The 24801-nt window shown below is 39.5% G+C and overlaps 1 protein-coding gene across 1 annotated transcript; it reads left to right on the top strand.

Moving 5' to 3' along the window:
* The first annotated feature begins 1937 nt into the window (after positions 1-1937).
* Positions 1938-24649, top strand: LOC128212879 (choline transporter-like protein 1). Its single transcript, XM_052918266.1, has 19 exons — positions 1938-2066; positions 3818-3931; positions 10409-10557; positions 11864-12106; positions 12256-12364; positions 12546-12609; positions 14397-14505; positions 14673-14793; positions 14963-15010; positions 17274-17345; positions 17499-17565; positions 17715-17883; positions 18992-19045; positions 19189-19275; positions 19438-19553; positions 20825-20991; positions 21133-21225; positions 24180-24272; positions 24464-24649. Exons 1-19 carry the CDS (start codon positions 2034-2036, stop codon positions 24551-24553), a joined length of 1998 nt encoding a protein of 665 aa, XP_052774226.1. The 5' UTR covers positions 1938-2033; the 3' UTR covers positions 24554-24649.
* The last annotated feature ends 152 nt before the right edge of the window (positions 24650-24801 follow it).

The following is a 24801-nucleotide window of genomic DNA, read 5'->3' as shown; positions in this document are numbered from 1 at the left end:
GACTCCCATGTCACAAGATTTCGGGACGGATGGACGGACATCATCATCATCATCATCATCATCATCATCAACGTCATCACCATCGTTTTTGTTGAAATATTAGAACTCTATTTTTTAGCTTTATAATAAATGGTTAATCCTCTTTATGTGGCAAAAAGGCACAGTTGCGCCCCATATAAGCAATTTCTACTTTATGCGTTGAGCGTCGCTGCATAGACGTGGTCGCCCTGTTAATGCGTTGAAAATCACCGCATACACGAAACAAAAAACAAGTTTATGCGGCGATGCTGCTATGCGGCGTTACAGTCTGTCCGTCCGTCCGTCAACAATTGCTTAAAAAACATTTCCTCTGAAACTACCTCGCCAAAATCAATGAAACATCACAGGAAGCTTCCTTGGGTTTTCCTCTACAAAAGTACAACAAGGGTTTACGATTAATTAAAAACAACAACAAAATGCTTTTTTGCTTTAAAAAGTATCTCCTCTGAAACTACCAGTCCAAATTCAATGAAACTTTACAGGAAGCTTCATTGGGTGACCACTCCAAATTCAATGAAACTTTACAGGAAGCGTCCTTGGGTAACCTTCCACAAAAATACAACAAGGGGTCGCGATTGATCAACAACAACAACAATCTGGCCAACTTCCTGTTTTGCTTTAAAAAACATCTCATCTGATACTACCAGGCCAAATTCACTGAAACTTTACAGGAAGCCTCACTGCATGACTCTCTACAAAAATACAAGGCATTGAGATTGGTCAACAATAACAACAACAAAATGGCCGACTTACTGTTTTGCTTTAAAAAATATCTGAAACTGCCAGGTCAAATTCAATGAAACTTTACATTGCATGACCCTTTACAAATATAAAACAAGGCATCGTCATCAGTAAAGATATGTTTAAATTGCAACATTTTTATTAATGCTTTATCACAGAGTTGTGGCCCTTTGTCTAGGTGAGCGTTATAGGGCCATCATGGCCCTCTTGTTACCCTTGTCAATGTTGAAGTATGCTGAAGTTATAAGTGTTTCTCATAAAACAAATGTACCAAGATACACTGAGGGTTGTTTTCAAGAGGTAATTGTTTTTAAATGCATGAAATGATTAACAAAAAAAATAAAAGCAAATTGTTGTTATCTTCATTGAAAATGATAAAAAAGAGATATATTATGGCCATATCTGAAAAAAAAAACACCTTACTAATAGATAATGAAAAATTGAATAGGGTACATAACTTTGAATGTAAAATTAATACGATTTGAAGTGACTAGTTCATTTTTAAACCAGTGCAACAAAGCTGCTCCGAGTACTGTGCAAATGGTGAATGATTTAGAATCTTGTTAAACCAATAGATTAAGTTAATTCACAGAGATGTTACACGCAATATGGGCTACTACTGGGTTAGAGGCTACTCTTAGTGTTCAGACTATTATGTTTGCTGTTCTTCCACGTTCTTTCCTATAAATGGCTTATGGCATGGACGATGTTGTACTATTCTCACCTAGCGTTCATGTGTCAAAGCTCACAGAGACAAAACCAGGTAATTTTCTAGAGGCGTGAAGTGGCTTCTTCGTGGAGTAATTTGTATGTGCAGACTATGATTGTCTTGAGTGCCGATATTGGCGTGATGTCCGCGCGGAGGTGATGTATGGTCGCCTGCGCTGTCGATAGTTGGACTGTTGGCCGTCAATATTCCACGTAGCAATATTCCACCCGAACAGATAACCGGGTATTGATTTGGTAATATAAGATTGTCTTAAGCTCTCATCATCGAACTATGGATTTATTAAAAATAAGAAACACTGAAATCTGAATAATGTCAAGATTGTGCAGTTGAATTTTATGTTTTTAAGGATATGGCTTTGTAATTGTGAAATCTGACAGTATATGGAAACATCAATATTTATAAGACCACACTCAGGAAGAAATAATGTAATCATCGAGAAAACTGATAGTATCATCAAAGTATAAATTAAAATATGAAATATCAGTGAATACCGTGAGACATCGGAACTCCAGCTCAGGGTCAGATGGCGTTTAACAACTCTGTGAAACCCAGCAAAGTGAGTAAAACTGCCTTTTATTGAAACACGCGATGCACGTCAAACGAACCGTATAAACTAAAAAACGAAGCTTGCGTGCGGAACGCCTAAGCTGCCTGATGCATACATGTTTCATTATTTGCACATACACTTCATTATAAACATGTTTCACGACTGCATATGTTTATAGGCAAAATGCCACTATATGAAGCAAACAACACCATTATATAAGGATAAAAGTCATCATATAAATGTAAAACGTCATTATATAAAGTAAAAACATCATTATGTTAAGCTTCAAAGGGGACCATCGGTGTGAAGTTTCATCACAATTGGCCAAACGGTTTAGGAGGAGATGCGGTTAAAGCAAACTGTTGACGTACCGAGGGACTGGTGCGGGGCATTGGGTGATAAGAAATGCTCAGTAGCTCACGATACGGGTAATTAAAACTCCCTTGCAGGGTTTTGAGGGCCAATGCCCTCTCATTAGGCTTACAAAAACTTTCAGGTTTCATGCCTGAAAACATGAGTAGGTAGGTCAGAAAAAAGTTTTCTTTTTAACATGTTTTTTTGTGTAATTAGCCAACCCATTAGCCATTTTGGAGGAACATTGTGAAAAGCCTTAAAGACTGAATTTTCTATCCTCTGAAGTGATGTTTTTACTTTTCACAATGGTGTTCTGACTATATATTATGTTTTTTTAGCTTTACTTAATGATGTCATAATGATGTTTTGACTTTACATAATCATGTTTTGACTTTACATAATCATGTTTTGACTTTATATAAGGATTTTCTAACTTTATATAAAGATGTTTTGACTTTACATAATGATTTTTTACTTAATATAATAATGTTTTGACCATCTAGAATAATATTTTGACTTTACATGATGAGTTTGTACCTTTACATAATGACGTTTTACCTTTATATGATGACGTTTTATCTTTATGTAATCATTTTTTGCTTCATATAATAAAATTTTGCCCACATATATTGAAGTTATACTTGAATATGATAAAGTGTATGTGCATATAATGAAAAATGTATATATCCGACAGCTAAGGCGTTCCATACTTAAGTGTTTTCTGTATATAAGACCATGCACACCAAATGGTTGGTTCGTTCAACGGAAATACCGCAATTATTTTCCAGAAACCTTTTTTTTTCTTATTTTACAACTCCAAAACCGAAAAATGAAATGGTGAACAATGCTTTCTTGTGACAGCATGTATTATTCGTAATTCATATCAATGTGAAACATGGTGTGTCGGTGATAACTTCCGGAGGATCGGAACAGGTATATTAAATATGGCTATGTCGCGGGCTGTTTCCGTTGACAGTCCCTAAGAATAGTTAACACAGTCAATACTCTCTATGTCGAAGTCGTTTGGATCTCGGGAAATACTTCGAAATAACGAGCATTCGATTTAACCGAAATACAAAACATGTCTGACTAAACCCAACACATTCGAAAAAGTTCGACATAACCAACACATCGAGATAACATAGCTCGACATAGTGAATATCGACTGTATTTTTTAATTATTGAGGAAATTATAAATACTTTTTAGGCAAACAATGAAACCACCCTCTCAAACTCATGTCTTTTGACAAAATGTAATCTTAGTTTTGTCTAGCCTACTAGCTCCAACTTTTCTGGCTAAAATCCAAAAATCAATACATTAATAGGTGTGGCATAAAAAAAATTACACTTGTGTTCAATATATTACATTAAAATGGCAATAAAATGAGCGTTCTCCTCATCATTAGGCGGAAGTAGCTGGGCCTGAACTAGAGGAAGCGGAATTCGTGTGGCCGAGAGGAGACCGGAAGTGCACAGATGTCGCATTCCTTTTACTGTTCCTGTGCTTTATTGGAGGAATGGTGGGTTTTGTGCGGTGAATAATAAAAAAAAGAATAGAGCACGTTTCTGTATATGCACTTGTTTTCGTGTAGCCATGACTGCTAAATGTTTGAACGCGTTTATTGAAATATTTCATTAAAACTACAAGAAAGAGCCAGTGAGCATATGAGTTTAGTTTGTGGTCACCAAGCCGGGTATATCGGTTTCCCCCACAACACAAGACCACACTTAAGCGTAAACTCGTGTCAACGAGAGTGATAAAGATGTTGTAATAACTTTTTCCAATTTTGTAAAATAAATAAGTTTAAACTAAGAAAGAGCCTAGTAGTATTTAGTAAATAGCTTACACAAGAATGCAAACCCCAACGGGCACTCAGATCTGTCAATAGCTTACACAAGGAACAATCCCAACATGCACACAGATCTGTCAATACCTTACACAAGGATGCAATCCCCACATGCACACAAATCTGTCAATAGCTTACACACGGACGCAATCCAAACATGCACACAGATCTGCAAATAACTTACACAATGATGCAATCCCAACAAGCACTCAGATCTGTCAATAGCTTACACAAGGACGCAATCCCAACAGGCACTCAGATCTGTCAATAGCTTACTCAAGGACGCAATCCAAACATGCACTCAGATCTGTCAATAGCTAACGCAAGGACGCAATCCCAACAAGCACTCAGATCTGTCAATAGCTTACACAAGGATGCAATCCCAACATGCAATCAGATCTGTCAAAAGCTAACAAAAGGACACAATCCCAACATGCAATCAGATCTGTCAATAGCTAACACAAGGATGCAATTCCAACAGGCACTCAGATCTGTCAATAGCTAACGCAAGGACGCAATCCCAACATGCAATCAGATCTGTTAATAGCTAACACAAGGATGCAATCCCAACAAGCACTCAGATCTGTCAATAGCTTACACAAGGACGCAATCCCGACAAGCACTCAGATCTGTCAATAGCTAACACAAGAATGCAATCCCATCAGGCACACATATCTGTCAATAGCTTACACAAGGACGCAATCCCAACAGGCACTCAGATCTGTCAATAGCTTACACAAGGACGCAATCCCAACATGCACTCAGATCTGTCAATAGCTTACACAAGAATGCAATCCCAACAGGCACTCAGATCTGTCAATAGCTTACACAAGGACGCAATCCCAACAGGCACTCAGATCTGTCAATAGCTTACACAAGGACGCAATCCCAACAGGCACACATATCTGTCAATAGCTTACACAAGGACGCAATCCCAACAAGCACTCAGATCTGTCAATAGCTTACTCAAGGACGCAATCCCAACATGCACTCAGATCTGTCAATAGCTTACACAAGGACGCAATCGCAAAAAGCACTCAGATTTGTCCATAGCTAACACAAGAATGCAATCCCATCAGGCACACATATCTGTCAATAGCTTACACAAGGACGCAATCCCAACAGGCACTCAGATCTGTCAATAGCTTACTCAAGGACGCAATCCCAACATGCACTCAGATCTGTCAATAGCTTACACAAGGACGCAATCGCAAAAAGCACTCAGATTTGTCAATAGCTAACACAAGAATGCAATCCCATCAGGCACACATATCTGTCAATAGCTTACACAAGGACGCAATCCCAACCGACACTCAGATATGTCAATAGCTAACACAAGGATACAATTCCAACAGGCACTCAGATCTGCCAATAGCTATCACAAGGATGCAATTCCAACAGGCACTAAGATCTGCCAATAGCTAACACAAGGATGCAATCCCAACAGGCACACATATCTGTCAATTGCTAACAAAAGCATGCAATCACAACAGGCACTCAGATCTGCCAATAGCTAACACAAGGATGCAACACCAACAGGCACTCAGATCTGCCAATAGCTAACTCAAGGATGCAAACCCCACAGGCACACAGATCTGCCAATAGCTTACACAAGGACGCAATCCAAACAGGCACTCAGATATGCCAATAGCTAACACAAGGACGCAATCCAAACAGGCACTCAGATTTGTCAATAGCTTACACAAGGACGCAATCCAAACATGCACTCAGATCTGTCAATAGCTTACTCAAGGACGCAATCCCAACAAGCACTCAGATCTGTCAATAGCTTACACAAGGACGCAATCCAAACATGCACTCAGATCTATCAAGAGTTAACACAAGGAAGCAATCCCAACAAGCACTCAGATCTGTCAATAGCTTACTCAAGGACGCAATCCCAACAAGCACTCAGATCTGTCAATAGCTTACTCAAGGACGCAATCCCAACAAGCACTCAGATCTGTCAATAGCTTACTCAAGGACGCAATCCCAACAAGCACTCAGATCTGTCAATAGCTTACACAAGGACGCAATCCCAACATGCAATCAGATCTGTCAATAGCTTACTCAAGGACGCAATCCCAACAAGCACTCAGATCTGTCAATAGCTTACACAAGGACGCAATCCCAACAAGCACTCAGATCTGTCAATAGCTTACTCAAGGACGCAATCCCAACAAGCACTCAGATCTGTCAATAGCTTACACAAGGACGCAATCCCAACAAGCACTCAGATCTGTCAATAGCTTACTCAAGGACGCAATCCCAACAAGCACTCAGATCTGTCAATAGCTTACTCAAGGACGCAATCCAAACAAGCACTCAGATCTATCAAGAGTTAACACAAGGATGCAATCTCAACATGCACTCAGATCTTTCAATACATGTAGCTTACTCAAGGACACATTCCAAACATGCACTCAGATCTGCCATTAGCTAACACAGGGACTCAATCCAAACATGCATTCAGATCTGCAAATAGCTTACTCAAGGACGCAATCCCAACATGCACTCAGATATGTCAATAGCTTACACAAGGACGCAATCCCAACAGGCACTCAGATTTGTCAATAGCTTACACAAGAATGCAATCCCAACAGGCCATCAGATCATTTAACAGCTTATACAAGGATTCAATCTTAACAGGACCCACTTCTGTCAATAGCTTACACAAGAATACAATCCCAACGGGCACTCAGATCTGTCAATAGCTTACACACGGATGCAATCCAAACATGCACACAGATCTGTCAATAGCTAACACAAGGATGCAATCCCAATAGACACTCAGATCTGCCAATAGCTTACACAAGGATGTAATCCCAACGTGCACACAGATCTGCCAATAGCTAACACAAGGATGCAATCCCAATAAGCACACAGTTCTGTCAATAGCTAACACAAGGATGCAATCCCAACAAGCACTCGTATCTGTCAATAGTTACCCACTTCTGTCAATAGCTTACACAAGGACGTCATTCTAACAAGCCATCTGATCTGCCAATAGCTAACACAAGGATGTAATCCCAATAGGCACACAGTTCTGTCAATAGCTAACACAAGATTGCAATCCCAACAAGCACTCATATATGTCAATAGTTAACACAAGGATGCAATCCCAACAGGCACACAATTCTTTCAATAGCTAACACAAGAATGCAATCCCAACAAGCACTCATATATGTCAATAGTTAACACAAGGATGCAATCCCAACAGGCACACAGTTCTTTCAATAGCTAACACAAGGATGCAATCCCAACTGACACACAATTCTGTCAATAGCTAACACAAGGATGCAATCGCAAAATGCACTCAGATCTGTCAAAAGCTTACACAAGGATGCAATCCAATCATGCACTCACATCTGCCAATAGCTTACTAATTAACGCAATCCCAACAAGCATTCAGATCTGCCCATAGCTTACTCAAGGACGCAATCCCAACATGCACTCAGATCTGCCAATAGCTTACACAAGAATGCAATCCAAACATGCACTCAGATCTGCAATAGCTTACTCAAGGACGCAATCCCAACATGCACTCAGATCTGTTAATAGCTAACACAAGGATGCAATCCCAACAGGCACTCAGATCTGCCAATAGCTCACACAATAATGCAATCCCAACAGGCCATCAAATCTTTTATCAGCTTATACAGGGATTCAATACCAACAGGCACTAACTTCTGTCAATAGCTTACACAAGGTCGCAATTCCAACAGACACAATATCAATAGCTTACACAATCCGTAATCACAACACTAGGGAGAGGTCAAAACAACACCACCAGGTTGCAATCCCAACACAAGGATGCAATCCCAACACAAGAATGCAATCCCAACACAAGGATGCAATCCAAAGACAAGGATGCAATCCCGATACAAGAATGCAATCCCAACAAAAGAATGCAATCCTATCACAAGGATGCAATCCAAACACAAGGATGGAATCCCCAAAAGAATGCAATCGAAAGACAAGCATGCATTCCCAACCCAAGGATGCAATTATAATACAATGATGCAATTTAAAGACAAGCATGCAATCCCAACACAAGGATGCAATCCAAAGACAAGCATGAGATCCCAACCCAAGGATGCAATCCTTATACAATGATGCAATTTAAAGACAAGCATGCAATCCCATCACAAGGATGCACTCTCAACCCGAGAATGCAATCCTTACAAAAGGATGGAATCCCAACACAAGGATGAAATCCTAACACAAAGATGGAATCCCAACACAAGGATGCAATCTCAACCTAAGGATACAATCCTAATACAAGGATACAATCTTAACACATGCATGCAATCCGAAGTCAAGCAAGCAATCCCAACACAAGCATGCAATCCCAACACAAGCATGCAATCCCAACACAAGCTTACCCGAACATGCAATCGTTACACTAGGATGCAATCCCAACCTAAGGATGCAATCCCAACACAAGGATGCACTCCAAAGACAAGGATGCAATCCCAACCCAAGGATACAATCCTAACACAAGGATGCAATCCCAACATAAAGATGCAATCCCAACACGAGCATGCACTCCCAACACAAGCATGCAATCCCAAAACAAAGAAGCAATCCTAACACAAGGATGCAATCCTAATACAATGATGCAATCCCAACACAAGGATGCAATCTCAACACATGCATGCAATCCAACGTCAAACAAGCAATCCCAACACAAGGATGCAATTCCAACTTAAGGATACAATCCTAGCACAAGGATGCAATCCCAACACAAGGATGTAATCCCAAAACAAGGATGCAATTCCAACACAAGGATGCAATCCCAATACAAGCATGCAATCCCAACTTAAGGATGCAATCCCAATACAAGGATGCAATCCAAAGACAAGCATGCAATCCCAACCTAAGGATGCAATCCTAACAAAAGGATGCAATCCCACTACAACGATGTAATCCCACTACAAGAATGCAATTTCAACACAAGGATGCAATCCCAATGCAAGGATGCAATCCCAACCGAAGAATGCAATCCTAACACAAGGATGCAATCTCAATACAATTATGCAATCCCAACACAAAGATGCAATCCCAACCCAAGGATGCAATCCAAACACAAAGATGCAATCCCAACACAAGCATACGATCCCAACATAAGCATGCAATCCCAACACAAGCATGCAATCCCAACACGAGCATGCCCGAAATTGCAATCCTTACACTAGGATGCAATCCCAACACAAGCATGCAATCCCAACACAAGGATGCAATCCCAACACAAGGATGCAATCCCGACACAAAGATGCAATCCAAACACTGATGCAATCCCAACACAAACATGCAATCCCAACACAAGCATGCAATCTCAACACAAGCATGCAATCCCAACACAAGGATGCAATCCCGACACAAAGATGCAGTCCAAACACTGATGCAATCCCAACACGAACATGCAATCCCAACACAAGCATGCAATCTCAACACAAGGATTCAATTCCAACACAAGGATGGCCTTACATTCTATCGTTGGATTGTTACACACTTTTTTGGTCTAAAAGATTGGGGTTTTGTTTTTTTAAATACAAGCTGGCGTCCGCATTTAAAGAAATCTTAGCGAGTCTAAAATAAATGCATGAATTTGATATCGATATTCAAAGAATGATGTAATTAATTTTAATGACTTTCTTCTTGGCAGTAACAAAATGTCATTTTACCTGTAATCTCTTTCATCAATGAGCCCATGTCGTCAATAAGTTGACGTGTTTTATATTGACGTTGTTTGGCGTTTGTATTCTGTTGCATCATTGTTTCAGCACAAAACTGCTGTTAGACTATTATTTGTAGTTTTTCTTCTCTTATTGATATTTCCAATGTAATTATTAGACAGGCATATGAGATCTAGAGTTGATTACCATTTTACTTAGTTTTTTTAAGAACGGCTGAGAATTTTTTTTGTTTAGTTGGTCTAAAACCAAAAAAACTTTGTTACATCTATATATAGCTAGTTCAATGTGTAAAATAACAACATGGCGAAAAACTGAAACTAGTTTGGTATCAACAACAACTACCCTAAATTCTGACTACGTTCCAGCTATATACTATTAAAGATAGGTAGTCATTCTAGTGAACACAAGTTAAGTTAAATGACTACAATATAGTAACATTTCACGGCGACAGGGCTATTCCGGGTATCGTGGTGTCTCGCTCGGTAACCCGCGGAGGTTGCTATATGGTACGGACAGCTGGGGAAACGTCTGCAACCAGCAAAATGACGTCATTCCTGGTTTAAATATGTCCAGAACTGGGCTGGATCTCATAGACAAACCGTAAGTAGAGCCCCGCTTTAACTCAAAGTGTGTACCAGGTGTGCAACTCAAATGGCAGTGACGACGAGGTCCATTTCTTGTTTAAATGTGCACTTTATGTCAACCTACAACAAAGACGCATTACAATATTTTAATGGAGAAATCTGCTGTACGGTGTTCCGTTAGGGCCATCGTGTCTTTGCCTTTACGCGAAGGGACGACGGCACGAACGTATGAAGGCGAGGAAGCGAGGGGACGAAGGCGAAGACACAAATGCGAAGACACGAAAGTAAGAAAGCAAGAAGGTAAAGGAGCGAATGTAACTTAGCTCCTTCGCTCCTTCGCTCCTTTGCCCACTTTACGTAATCAGTTAAACAGTTCTCCATCCTAAAAAATACACAATTTAAAGCACATAATTGTAATCTCTATTAAGTGAATATATAGATTTACCCGTGTTTAAATGTCTGCTGTTCTTCAAAACATGTATAATCCCTGTATAATCGAATTCGAATTAAACGTACGCGGACAGCGAACGCGTAATCTAGCTACATATTATGGACCTCCGTGCACAAAAGAGACATCTCGTACTCAGTATGCAAATGCAACAATACTGCGTTGTTTCCGCAGCAAAATACGATTTGTCTATTTGTTTTAAAACGATTATAAAGCGCTCTAGAATACGAAAGGCGAATTGGCAAAATTTCAAAATCTTATTGCTTTCGTATACTTGAGTGTGTACGCCGTCGTCCCTTCGCTCCTTTCCGTAACGGCTAAGACACGTTGGCTCTAACGGAACACCGAAATCCGGGGTTCCTCCATATAATTACTTGCTGATTTGTACAAATATCATGCTGATTTGTACAAATATCAACGAACTTAATAATAATGCAGCGTTTATGAAAATGCTTATGAAGAAAGAAACAATTTATTGAACAACCCTTCGTATTGTAATCGTTGCTCAATATATTAATATCAATGATGAAATATTTTCTTATTTAAGTAACTTATAATCAAATATGTTATAATTGTGTTGTTGTTGTTGCTGCTGCTGTTGTTGCTGTTGTTGTTATTCGTGTTGTTGTTGTTGTTGCTGTGTCATATTCATCAACTCATGCTTATTTGTTGCTTATATATTGTTCTTGATCTTAACGGGTGTATTCTTATTTTTGTACGCATGTATATATGATTAGGAATTCTAAAAGTTTAAAACAAACATAGTACCCATTCTGAAGGCTAAAGGCTATGTAATTATGATTGATCTGAAACTGCTTGCTTGTCATTTCACCCATTGCACCGTTAATTATAACCGGTTTCTATTTCATTTAAGGTATCTGTTTTATTTCAACGAGGACATTTTTGCTGCTGTCATCGATGCCAACAAAGACAATATAAAAACAGTTAAAATATGCGTCCCGAAATGTCCACCTGCCTTAGTCACAGTCTCAGAAATGCAGAATTTCGCGGTTACGTCAGGATCTGGCACGTGCGTATATGACATCAAAACGGCTGACTACTTCGGCGGCACATTAGATGGTTTGTCGGACTGTCCACACTTGCCTATTAAAGAACAGTTAGTATTCTCATCATTTATAAAATCGCAAGAAACCTTACTTTGATGTTCGTCAGCATGATTTATTCGATGTTGTTTAGCCATTCCGCTTAGATAACCTCCGCACAATCACATCACCCGGTCGCAATGTGACCCTTGTTCCCTCACAGGTCGGCGTTCCTGTACAGGTGCGTTCCCCGCGCACTGACGCAGCGCCTTGATCACGTGTTTGACGCCGTCCACAGCCTGCTCGACGCAATTCAGGAACACCTTGTGGAGGTACGCACCGCACATACAGAAAGACACATGTGAAGCATAATAACCTATGACTCCATATTTTCAAACGCGCGGATAAAAGCAGTTCCATTAGTCAGTGGTTAGAGCTGGAGCCTTTTTAATTGCATTTTTAATTCAAATATTCGTTGAGCTCATTTTACAACTCTTCATTCTTTGTTTCTAGAAAGGTGCCAGTGACATCGAGAATTCTTGGTTTGAAATGACTTTGCTATGTGCGCTGTCAGTAGGTATGAATTCGATGTTTTAAACACTACTTATGATACTTAGCGTATGATTGGATGTACATGTACCATTTAAGTGAGTACACTTTTCATTATTTCATAAGGTAGAATTTAAAAAAATGTTCAATACATACTACCTATGGCATACTCCTTATGGCAGTAGACTACGGATCAGCCATTACACGCTTGAAACCAAACTAAAATTACGTGCTACTGCACACACAAGCTAACATATACGTTGACACAAGAAGAGTTTCGCACATTCCCTCCGGCATTCTCCCTGTGGCATACTCCTTTTGGCATACTTCCTATGACATACTCTCTATCGCATAGTCCCTGTGGCAAAATCTACATGGCATACTCCCTGCGGCATACTCCTTATGACGTCCTCCCTGCGACATACTCCCTATGGCATACTGCCTGTAGCTTGTTCCCTATGGAATACTCCCTGTGGCATACTGCCAATGGCATGTTCCCTATGGCATACTCCCAGTGGCATACTCCCTGTGGCATACTCTCTATGACATAATATGTATGGCATAATCCATATGGCATACTCCCTATGGCATACTCCCTGCGGCATGTTCACTATAGCATACTCCATGTGGCATACTCCCTATGATTTCCCTGTGGCATACTCCATATGGTATAGTCTCTATGGCATACTCCCTATGACAAAATATGTATGGCATAATCCATATGGCATACTCCCTATGGCATACTCCCTGAGGCATGTTCCCTATGGAATACTCCCTTTGGCATACTCCCTATGGAATGTTCTATATGGCATTCTCCCAATAGCATACTGCTTATGCCATACTCCCTATGGCATACCCCCTATGCCATACTCCCTATGGCATACCCCTTATGGCATACCCCCTATGGCAGATTCCCTATGGCTTACCCCCTATGGCATACTTCCTATGGCATACTCCCTATGGCATACCCCTATGGCATACTCCCTATAACATACTGCCTATGGCATACTCCCTATGGCATACCCGCTATGGCATACTCCCTATGGCATACCCTTTATGGCATACTCCCTGTGGCATACTCTCTATGACATGTTCCCTATGGCATACTTCATTTGGCATACTCCTTATGACGTACTCCCTACGACATAGCATCTATGTCATATTCCCTATGACATACTCCCTAAGGCATACTATATATGGCATACTTTCTATGTCATACCCCTGTGACATACTCCCTATGACATACTCCAAATGAATACTACTTATGGCATACTCCCTATGGCATACTCCCAGTGACATACTCCCAATTGCATACTACCTATGGCATACTCCTTATGACATACTCCCAATGACATACTCCTAATGACATACTACCTATGGCATACTCCTTATGACATACTCCCAATGACATTCTCCCAATGACATACTATCTATGGCATACTACCTATGGCATACTCCTGTTGCATACTCCCTATGGCATACTACCTATGGCATACTACCTATGCATACCCCCTATGGCATACTCCCAATGACATACTCCCTATGGCATACTCCTGTTGCATACTCCCAATGGCATACGCCCAATGGCATACTCCCTATGACATACTCCTGTTGCATACTCCCAATGACATACTCCCTATGGCATACTCCTGTTGCATACTCTCTTTGGTATACTCCCCAGTGGCCTGCTTTTTGGGTGTAATGATAAAAAATAACTTTGATCATAACTACAAGACATTTATGTTCCGTAAAAACATAAATTTTTATTTTCCATTATTCGATTGGTTCCTTTAAGGCATAGTGTGACAATTTCAGTTGTGGCGGTAGTGCTGACGATACTGTTGCAGATTTTTGCCGCTTTCATCATCTGGCTGATGGTGATTGCCATGGTAACCGGAGGCCTTCTTGCGACAGGGCTTTGCTGGTATTAGTTCGAAATTGCTTTGAGCTAAATTAAATACTAGTATACTACGTTTTGTAACTCTGCTCATATTTATTTTGTATAGGGATAATTGTATCATGCATGGCTGTAATGTTAATTGAGTTCGATACATGCTTTTTAGATGGGTTTACTTTACCGTATTGCTACAGGTACCATTACCACCAGGCGAAAACGGTGCTTGCCTCCACATCCGCCGAAGCGCGGACGCCGGAATTAGAGCGGCGGACAAATAACTGGCTCATCGGCGCAGGCTGTGTGACGGCTATCACAGTACGTGAACATGTGTATCAGTGGCTTTGTCGCAGATTTGTTTGTTGAAAAAAATCAACAACTTGTTTTTTTAGCAGAAAGAGCATTTCTTCTTCCTATTCTGACGATTTAAGCTTTTTGCTAACTTTCTCATTATTCTTAAATAAGTTGAAACTTTGTATTGTTTCAGGTGATAGTCCTTCTAGTTCTGTTGGCTGTGAGGAAGCATATAACACTGGTACATATTTCTGATTAGTACTTTATGGCACACTGGATTACACAATTCCCCAATAGGGCAATTGATGCACAGTTTTTACAATGTATATATGCATTTTATCAACAAGCACATGTTTCATAAATTTGATTTAATCATCATCGAAGCTTAAACATGTGGAATACTAGTTGTAAATGGCGGCCAGTCAGTTGCTATTACGGTTGGTTGGTAGGCCGAAGTTGTTATAAAGAGGCTAAAATAAAATATTACTAGATTGACAGGGACACAAAAGAATGCATACAGGCACAAAATAGAAAAGCAGGAAATAGTCTAACGGTTGGCGAGTGAAGCTGGATGGAAATGGATTAAACTTTCCCCCTATTTATATATACATTTTAAATTTTACATCTCGATTGACCGTGAAGCAATACATCTCGTATACGAAGGAATTAATGACCGTACATCCAGGTTATAAAGGCTAAATGACTGTACATCTCGGTTATAATGGAATGAAAGACCGTAAATCTCGGTTATAAATGCATGGATGACTGTACATCACGGTTATAAAGGCATGAATGGCCGTCCATCTCGGTTATAAAGGCATGAATGACCGTACATCTCGGTTTTAAAGAAATGAACGACCGTACATTTCGGTTATAAAGGCATGAATGACCGTACATCTCGGTTTTAAAGGCATGAATGACCGTACATTTTGGTTATAAAGGCATGAATGACCGAACATCTCGGTTATAAAGGCATGAATGACCGTACATCTCGGTTTTAAAGGCATGAATGACCGTACATCCCGGTTGTAAAAGCATGAATGACCGTACATCCCGGTTGTAAAGAAATGAATGACCGTACATCTCGGTTTTAAAGGCATGAATGACCGTACATCCCGGTTGTAAAGGCATGAATCACCGTACATCCCGGTTGTAAAGAAATGAATGACCGTACATCCCGGTTGTAAAGAAATGAATGACCGTACATCCCGGTTGTAAAGAAATGAATGACCGTACATCCCGGTTGTAAAGAAATGAATGACCGTACATCCCGTTTTAAAGCATGAATGACCGTACATCCCGTTTTAAAGCATGAATGACCGTACATCCCGTTTTAAAGAAATGAATGACCGTACATCCCGGTTGTAAAGAAATGAATGACCGTACATCCCGGTTGTAAAGAAATGAACGACCGTACATTTCGGTTATAAAGGCATGAATGACCGTACATCTCGGTTGTAAAAGCATGAATGACCGTACATCCCGGTTGTAAAAGCATGAATGACCGTACATCCCGGTTGTAAAAGCATGAATGACCGTACATCCCGTTTTAAAGAAATGAATGACCGTACATCCCGGTTGTAAAGAAATGAATGACCGTACATCCCGGTTGTAAAGAAATGAATGACCGTACATCCCGTTTTAAAGCATGAATGACCGTACATCCCGTTTTAAAGAAATGAATGACCGTACATCCCGGTTGTAAAAGCATGAATGACCGTACATCCCGGTTGTAAAGGCATGAATCACCGTACATCCCGGTTGTAAAGGCATGAATCACCGTACATCCCGGTTGTAAAGGCATGAATCACCGTACATCCCGGTTGTAAAGGCATGAATCACCGTACATCCCGGTTGTAAAGGCATGAATGACCGTACATCCCGGTTACAAAGGAATGAATGACCGTACATTTTGGTAATAAAGAAATGAACGACCGTACATCCCGGTTATATAGGCATGAATGACCGTACCTCCTGGTTAAAAAGGAATGAATGGCCGGTCATATCGGTTAAAAAGGAAGGAATGACCGTACATCCCGGTTATAAAGGAACTAATGACCGTACATCTCGGTTATACAGTCATGAATGACCGAAAATCTCGGTTATAACGGTATGAATGACCCGCACATCTCGGTTATAAAGTCATGAATGGCCGTAAAACTCAGTTATAAAAGAATGAATGACCGTACATCTCTGTTATAAAAGAATGAATGACCGTACATCTCCGGTATAAAGTCGTGAATGACCGAACATCTCGGTTATAAAGTCATGAATGACTGTACATTCCGGTTATAAAGTAATGAATGACTGTACATTCAGGTTATAAAGGCATGCATGACTGTACGTATACCTTTATTTGCTGTTTTCATATAAGCCAATGTGGTTCTAGAAATTAGCCAATACGTGACAAGTTAAAAAATCCAACGGGAGTTTTTTACACAAATATGCATACGTACATTTATGGACACACGATACACCATTCAGGTTGTTGGTTATAAATTCAGGTTGTGGAGCTGTTCCGGCAGGCCGGGGCCGCCGTTCGCTGCATGCCCTCTCTACTTCTTCTACCGCTCATGGTAACACATTCAAACCTTGGAATGGCTGTGAAATTAATTGCCGTTGTTTGTTTGGAATTCCAGATTCATTAATAAGCTCCCGACTAACACTCCCCTTTAAAGCAAAAAACAAACAAACAAACAAACATAAAGCATGTTGTTGTTGTTTTTCAGACGATTATTCTTTTGGGGGCGTCATTTGGTGGGTTCGCATTCATATTCCTGTACATTGAGACGGCAGGTTTGTTTTGTTTGAAAAACGTTTTCAAGACGTAGGTTATGCTTACATAGTCCATGTACTATGTAGTCAGATTGCATTTTTGACATTTGTAAACTTACGCCTCACTTCATCTTTTATATTTTTGGTTGCGCTTTGTATCCACAACCCAGGCATACCGGAAATTGATACTGGGACGGGCCACGTGTTGTACAGGACGGACCGGGTACTGTCGGTGCTGCAGTGGTATCACTTGTTTGGAACGGTTTGGGTGCTGCAGTTCATCATTGCCTGCCACAAACTGACAGTAGCTGGCGCTGTTGCAATATGGTACTTCAGCAGGTAAGCCTATAATGTTGTTTCTAGGCATTACTCTTTACAGTTTACCTATAAGGCCAAAAGATAGCTGTGTTTTCGGTAACATGCCGAAAACATTGGGTCGGTAGGTCGGAAGATTTAGGTCTACGAGAAAAAAAAGTTGGTCGGGTTCCGGAAACACAGGTATTTGTTTATGGCCTAATGGTTGTTCATAGACTTTACTCTTCGCCAGGTTAACCCATACTGGTTGTTCATACACATTACTCTCCACGTGGTAACCCCATACTGGTTGTTCATAAACCTTACTCTTCACCTGGTAAACCAATAATGGTTGTTCATACACCTTACTCTTTACCAGGTTAACCCATACTGGTTTTTCATACACATTACTCTTCACCTGGTAAACCAATAATGGTTGTTCATACACCTTACTCTTTACCAGGTTAACCCATACTGGTTTTTCATACACCTTACTCTTTACCTGGTTAACCAATAATGGTTGTTCATACACCTTACTCATTACCAGGTTAACCCATACTGGTTGTTTGTACACCTTACTTTTTACCAGGTTAACCAATAATGGTTGTTTATACACCTTACTCTTTACCTGGTTAACCTATAATAGCTGTTCATACACCTTACTCTTTATCAGGTTAACCTATAATAGTTGTTCATACACCTTACTCTTTACCTGGTTAACCAATAATAGTTGTTCATACACCTTACTCTTTACCTGGTTAACCTATAATAGTTGTTCATACACCTTTCTCTTTACCAGGTTAACCAATAAAAATTGTGCATACACCTTACTCTTCACCTGGTTAACCAATAATGGTTGTTCAGACACCTTACTCTTTACCAGATTAACGTATAATAGTTGTTCATACACCTTACTCTTTACCAGGTTAACCCATACTGGTTGTTCATAACCCTTACTCTTTACATGGTAAACCAATAATTGTTGTTCATACACCTTACTATTTACCAGGTTAACCCGCATACTGATTGTTCATACATCTTATTTTTTTACCAGGTTAACCAATAATAGTTTTATATAGACCTTACTCGTCAACGACTTGTTTCGATATGTTATGAATTACATTAGATATTTAAATGTTGTGTTTTTCTTCAGGGACAAAGAAGCGCTCGGGTTTCCGGTCTTGTCTGCCATGTCGCGTGTCGTCAGGTCCGTGAATTAATACTAGTATCATCCATAGCTATTAAACATGCAATATTAGAGTCACAATATATATTTATGATATAATTATTTGTCAGTCACCGTCAGTTCCTTTTACTTTACGACGTCATTGTTTCTTGGTGTTATTGCAGATATCACCTTGGGTCGGTGGCGTTTGGCTCTTTCGTTATCACGTTCGTTATCGTCGTAAGAATGCTTCTGTCATTCGTCGAAAACAGGTGAAGTAGTACGAGTCCCTTATGAAATAACGTATTTACTTTTCAAATTCAATAAAGTATTTTTCACTAAAGTCATGGGATATATAGGATATTGAAACTAGAAACTATAAACCTAGTTGCGATGAATTCAGCAAAAAAGTGTGCGTGTCTGTGTATGTTCAGATTGCGTGGCAAGACACATCCCGTGGCGGTCTTTCTTATGAAGTGCTTCAAGTGCTGCCTCTGGTGCTTTGAGCGGTTCATTAAGTTCTTAAGTGACAACGCTTACATCGAAATAGGTATTTCAATAAGTGTAAATCGACGTATAGTAAAGGTTACTGTAAATAATCCTACGTTTACTTATTATGTCAATGGGTATCATATGTTAAAGGTTCTGCATGGCCATAATATTCCCGGATCACAATTTTCACAGGTAGGAAAATTATGATTACATTCCTCACAGATGACATTCCTCACAGGTGGGAAAATAGAATCACATTTATCACAGATCACATTCCTCGCAGGTGGGAAAATAGGATCACATTCCTCACAGATCACATTCCTCACAGATCACATTCCTCACAGGTGGGAAATTAGGATCATATTTCTCACTGATCACGTTCTAGTTCAAGTTCCAGTTACTGAATAAACTTGAACTCACAGATCACATTCCTCACAGGTGGTAAAATATGATCACATTTCTCACAGATCAAATTCCTCACAGGTGGGAAATTAGGATAACATTTCTCACAAATCACATTCCTCACAGGTGGGAAAATAGGATTACATTACTCACAGTTGGGGAAAATAGGATCACATTCCTCACAGTTGGGGAAATAGGATAACATTCCTTACAGGTTTGAAAATGGGATCACATTCCTCACAGGTGGGAAAATAGGATCACATTACTCACAGGTGGGAAAATAGGATCACATTCCTCACAGGTGGGAAAATAGGATCACATTTCTCACAGATCACATTCCTCATAGATGGGAAAATAGGATCACATTTCTCACAGTAGTAGTAGTAGTAGTAGTAGTAGTAGTAGTAGTAGTAGTAGTAGTAGTAGTAGTAGTAGTAGTAGTAGTAGTAGTAGTAGTAGTAGTAGTAGTAGTAGTTCTTCTAAAGATAGACTAAAGATAGACCTGTTGTTTTGTCAGGTTTATGTGTAAACTGTTGTTTTTTGTCATTATAATTTACTATTATTATTATTTTTATTTTTATTATTATTATTATTATTATTATTATTATTATTATTATTATTATTAAGAATAGTTTATGCCAACAAAAATTAACCTTAATTCTTGTAATCGCCCCTGCAAAATCCACAACCTCTTGCGTGAGATACAGGCAGTCGTCATATACACATAGCTTTGTCCACCTACCTACGTAAATTTGCTGCTTAAATTAAGGAAATGATGATGATGATGATGATGATGATGATGATGATGATGATGATCCATATCAGGATTGTAAACACTATCAGTTTCAAATATCCTACAGTTAGCTTTAAAATAACGTTGAAAACGTGGCGCGCAAGTGTTAAAGTTCACTCGGTGTTTTCTTCCAGCTATCCACGGGCTCGGGTTTTGTCGCGCGGCTCGTCAGGCCTTCCATGTGGTTCTAGAGAACGCATTCCGCGTGGCTGCTATCAACTCCGTCGGTGACTTTGTCCTGTTTCTAGGGAAACTTGCTACGGTATCCATAGTAACGGTTGCTGGTCTCGAGTTTATATCGGTATTCACATGTGCACTTCTTACATGAAGTTTTAATAATTCTTAAATGTTCCTTTACGCGTACTTAATTTATATATTAATTAACTCAAATCAATACAAAATTATACTTAAATTGATGTGTACACATGTCATTTATAAATAGGTCCGTAAGAACGTAAGCTTCGTGTGGCTCCCGGTGACCTTGACCGCCATATTTGCATATTTCATCGCCAGCTGCTTCATGTCAGTTTATGAGGTAACCTTGAAACCCATCGTTGTACATGTATCATATAAGCCGAATGTTGCAGTGTATTTTGAAAACAATAGTCTTTGTCAATGGATCATCTATAAAATAATTAGTGTACACGAAGTCCAATGCTATTGGTGCAAATCCAGTACTAACTTAATGTAATTTAACTTTTAATACAAAGTTATCAATGCATTCAGGCATATCTTCCTAAATCAAAATGATCTTCCTGTGTTCGCATATTTCAGATGGCTACATACGTGGTCTTCCTGTGTTCCGCATATTGAAGATTGCTTTATACATGGTCTTCTTGTGTTCACATATTGCAGATTGCTATATACATGTCTTCCTTGCTATATACATGGTCTTCCTATGTTCACATATTGTACATACAAGGTATTCCTGTGTTCGCACATTGCAGATGGGCATATAAATGGTCTTCCTGTGTTCACATATTGCAGATTGCTATATACATGTCTTCCTTGCTATATACATGGTCTTCCTGTGTGCACATCACATATTGCAGATGGGCATATACATGGTCTTCCTGTGTTCACATATTGCAGGTAAGCATATACATGGTCTTCCTGTGTTCACATATTGCAGATGGCTATATACATGTCTTCCTTGCCATATACATGGTCTTCCTGCGTTAACGTGTTGCAGATTGCTATATACATGTCTTCCTTGCTATATACATGGTCTTCATGTGTTCACATATTGCACATACATGGTCTTTCCTGTGTTCACATATTGCAGATGGGCACATACATGTTCTACCTGAGTTCGCATATTGCACATTCATGGTCTTCATGTGTTCGCATATTGCACATGGCTATATACATGGTCTTCTTGTGTTCACATATTGCAGATTGCTATATACATGTCTTCCTTGCTATATAAATGGTCTTCCTGTGTTCACATATTGCACATACATGGTCTTCCTGTGTTCACATATTGCAGATGAGCATTTACATGGTCTTCCTGTGTTCACATTTTGCCGATTGGCATATACATGACCTTCCTGTGTTTGCATATTGTAGATGGGAATATACATGATCACCCCCTGTTCGCATATTGCAGCTGGGCATTAACATGGTCATCCTGTGTTCACATATTGCACATGGGCATAAACATGGTCCTTCTGTGTTCGCATATTGCACATGGCTATATACATGGTATTCCAGTGTTCGCATATTGCACATGGCTATATACATGGTATTCCAGTGTTCGCATATTGCACATGGCTATATACATGGTATTCCAGTGTTCGCATATTGCACATGGCTATATACATGGTATTCCAGTGTTCGCATATTGCACATGGCTATATACATGGTATTCCAGTGTTCGCATATTGCACATGGCTATATACATGGTATTCCAGTGTTCGCATATTGCACATGGCTATATACATGGTATTCCAGTGTTCGCATATTGCACATGGCTATATACATGGTATTCCAGTGTTCGCATATTGCACATGGCTATATACATGGTATTCCAGTGTTCGCATATTGCACATGGCTATATACATGGTATTCCAGTGTTCGCATATTGCACATGGCTATATACATGGCTATATACATGGTATTCCAGTGTTCGCATATTGCATGTTGCTATATACATGGTCTTCGTCTGTTCGCATATTGCACATGGCTATATACATGGTATTCCAGTGTTCGCATATTGCATGTTGCTATATACATCGTCTTCCTGTGTTCGCATATTGCAGATGGCTATATACATGGTCTTCCTGTGTTCGCATATTGCAGATGGCTATATACATGGTCTTCGTGTGTTCACATATTGCACATAAAGGTCTTCCTGTGTTCGCATATTGCAGATGGGCATATACATGGTCTTCATGTGTTCACATATCGCAGATGGGCATATACATGGTGTTCCTGTGTTCACATATTGCACATACAAGGCCTTCCTGTGTTCGCATATTGCAGATGGGCATATACATTGTCTTCCTGTGTTCACATATTGCAGATGGGCATATACATGGTGTTCCTGTGTTCACATATTGTAGATGGGCAAATACATGGTCTTCCTGTGTTCACATATTCCAGATGGCCATATGCATGGTCTTCCTGTGTTCGCACACTGCACATGACTATATACATGGTCGTTCTGTGTTTGCATATTGCAGATTGCTATATACATGGTCTTCCTGTGTTCGCATATTTCATATGACAATATAAATGGTCTTCCTGTATATTTCAGATGGCTATATGCATGACCATCCTGTGTTCGCATATTTCCGATGACTGGTCTTCCTGTGTTCGCATATTTCCGATGACTATGTGCATGGTCTTCCTATGTTCGCATATTTCAGATGACTATATACATGGTCTTCCTATGTTCGCATATTTCAGATGACTATATACATGGTCTTCCTGTGTTCGCTTATTTCCGATGACTGGTCTTCCTGTGTTCGCATATTTCAGATGACTATGAGCATGGTCTTCCTGTGTTCGCATATTTCAGATGGCTATATGCATGGTCTTCCTGTGTTCGCATATTTCCGATGACTGGTCTTCCTGTGTTCGCATATTTCAGATGACTATATGCATGTTCTTCCTGTGTTCGCATATTTCAGATGACTATATACATGGTCTTTTTGTGTTCGCATATTTCAGATGACTATATGCATGTTCTTCCTGTGTTCGCATATTTGGCTATGTGCATGGTCTTCCTGTGCTCGCATATTTCAGATGGCAATGTGCATGGTCTTCCTGTGTTCGCATATTCCATATGACTATTTACATGGTCTTCCTGTGTTCGCATATTCCAGATGGCTATATACATGGTCTTCCTGTGTTCGCATATTTCAGATGAATATTTACATGGTCTTCCTTAGTTCGCATATTTCATATTGCTATATACATGGTATTTCAGTGTTCGCATATTCCAGATGACTATATTCATGGTCTTCCTGTGTTCGCATATTTCAGATGGCTATAGACACGATATTCCTGTGTTTCTGTGAAGATTCTCTGATGAATGACGGAGGCTTAAAACCTTATTTCATGAGCATTGGATTGCAGGTATCATTCTTCAGTACTATTACTTACACAATATACACATTTGATAGGAAGTATATTGCATCGAATTATTCTAAGAAAACAGTAATAACAGTCATGTTATCTACCGTTCATTTTCGTCATTAAATACAATGAACGCTTTTATGCTATACATGATATGGGAGACTCAATTATATATATGTATATATTTACAGAAATGCATTTCATCACAGGTGGACCAAACATTGACCAGCGTGCAAAAAAGACAATCCAAAGGAAAAAAATCAGAACTACAGATGGGATAGGAGATATAATTTTAAATGTCCAAAGCGTCATAAATAAATTGACACCTTTATAGCTGCATATACTTACAGAGACTCGTTCATGTTTTGGACATAACTATTTTTTCCGAAAATGCAACTGAAAACACTTATTATAATAATTATAATTATAAAACTCGTTGATACCGAAATGGCAGAAATAAAATACAATTTAAGTTAAAAAAATATTTTGTTTTTATTGGTTAGCGAACCCACGCCGGTACAGTGAAGAA

The sequence above is a fragment of the Mya arenaria genome, chromosome 13 (genome assembly GCF_026914265.1).
Source record: "Mya arenaria isolate MELC-2E11 chromosome 13, ASM2691426v1".
NCBI lineage: Eukaryota > Metazoa > Mollusca > Bivalvia > Myida > Myidae > Mya > Mya arenaria.
Note: the sequence above shows the minus strand (reverse complement) of the source record. Positions and strands in the feature narration are given on the sequence as shown.

Bases quoted from the DNA above. Each gene is read 5' to 3' on its own strand.
- LOC128212879 (XM_052918266.1), top strand. From the start codon at position 2,034: ATGGCGTTTAACAACTCTGTGAAACCCAGCAAA. The intron at 2,067-3,817 runs GTGAGTAAAACT...CCTCATCATTAG, and splicing joins ACTCTGTGAAACCCAGCAAA to GCGGAAGTAGCTGGGCCTGA. The intron at 12,107-12,255 runs GTTAGTATTCTC...GTTCCCTCACAG, and splicing joins CACTTGCCTATTAAAGAACA to GTCGGCGTTCCTGTACAGGT.